General features: G+C 42.6%; 1 protein-coding gene across 1 annotated transcript in view; it reads right to left on the bottom strand.

Annotated features, from left to right (window-relative positions):
• Nucleotides 1-1157, bottom strand: part of LOC107552141 (citron Rho-interacting kinase-like) — a 97589-nt gene that overhangs the window by 2566 nt on the left and 93866 nt on the right. Inside the window, exons 27-28 of the mRNA XM_016233971.1 lie at nt 581-755; nt 403-496 (exon numbers count right to left, since the gene is read on the bottom strand). Of these exons, the coding sequence (XP_016089457.1) occupies nt 403-496; nt 581-755 (269 nt within the window). The remainder of the gene's footprint in view (nt 1-402; nt 497-580; nt 756-1157) is intronic.

Here is a 1157-nt window from a genome sequence, read left to right as displayed (position 1 = left end):
ATCATGACGGCATCATCTCTGACCATCAACCTGGTTTCCGATTGTTAGGCTGGTTTGGACTGATGGTTTTAGAGGTGTTTTGTTAGCTGCTCTGGTTTGGAGAACATCAGACCTCCTTAAGCTGGTTTAAGATGTCTAGATTGTTGATCAGAAGGAGCTACCAACTTGATTTGGTAGACCAGCCTGGTCAAGATGGTTAAAGCTGGTAACCACCTAGATTTAGTCAAAACAAGCTACCACTATCCAAAGACCAGCTTGACCAGGTTAAGCTAGTATGAATAAAGATTTTCCAGCAGAGATGAACAGTTGCTCTGTAATAATATGCTGTTTGCAAACAGAAAAGTCCAAGAACTGAGCCCTGAGGCACCCCAGTAGTTAGATTGGGAAAAGTAAAAACATTCACAGACCGTCTCTTGGTTCTGTCTCGTAGGTGATCACTTTACATCCATCCAGCACCACGTACTTCCTCTCCCAGCCCTGACCACGCTTCCCATTTCTGCAGGAGGACAACCACAATTCCATGTACACTTAGTGCTTGCTTCTCTTCTGATGGTGTTCATGCTCATGGCACACAGCTCACCTGGGCTGCTTCAGCCATCCTTCCAGCCTCATATGTCCACCAACGTCTTTCAGACCAGAGGTGCTTCCCTTTTCCCGACACAGAGCCTCGGACAGGTGCAGCGCGTACTCTGTAGGCACGCCACAGGTGGCTGGAAGGTACGGGGAGCATTTTGGGTGGCACAAAGCGTGACATTCTGAAGCAGCAGAGAGAAGATGGTTAAACCAACACAGAAAGAGGATCAGCATCTTCAGCTTTAGCCCAGGTTGACCTGATTGGGTCAGCGATCTATTAAGAAACAACAGTGGGCCCTTTTCACATTTCTGAATTTTAGAAGCACAAGTCATCATAGTAACTTCTATAGTGGTGAACGAACAATACGACAAATAATTATTGCATTCCCATGACTTCCATTATCAAAAGAAATAAAACCCAACATGACTTTCCGAAAGAAAAAAATATATATATAAATTTGCTCAGCCGTTATATTAGATGCACTAATACAGCACCATTGACTAGTTTTCAGAAATGTAATGCAATTTAAGGCAATATAACAAAAGTGTAATAAATTCACTATTTAAAAAAAAAAAAAAAATAT

Source organism: Sinocyclocheilus grahami, unplaced genomic scaffold (assembly GCF_001515645.1).
Source record: "Sinocyclocheilus grahami isolate Dianchi unplaced genomic scaffold, SAMN03320097.WGS_v1.1 scaffold442.1, whole genome shotgun sequence".
Taxonomy (NCBI): domain Eukaryota; kingdom Metazoa; phylum Chordata; class Actinopteri; order Cypriniformes; family Cyprinidae; genus Sinocyclocheilus; species Sinocyclocheilus grahami.
This window is presented reverse-complemented; position numbering and strand designations above follow the sequence as displayed.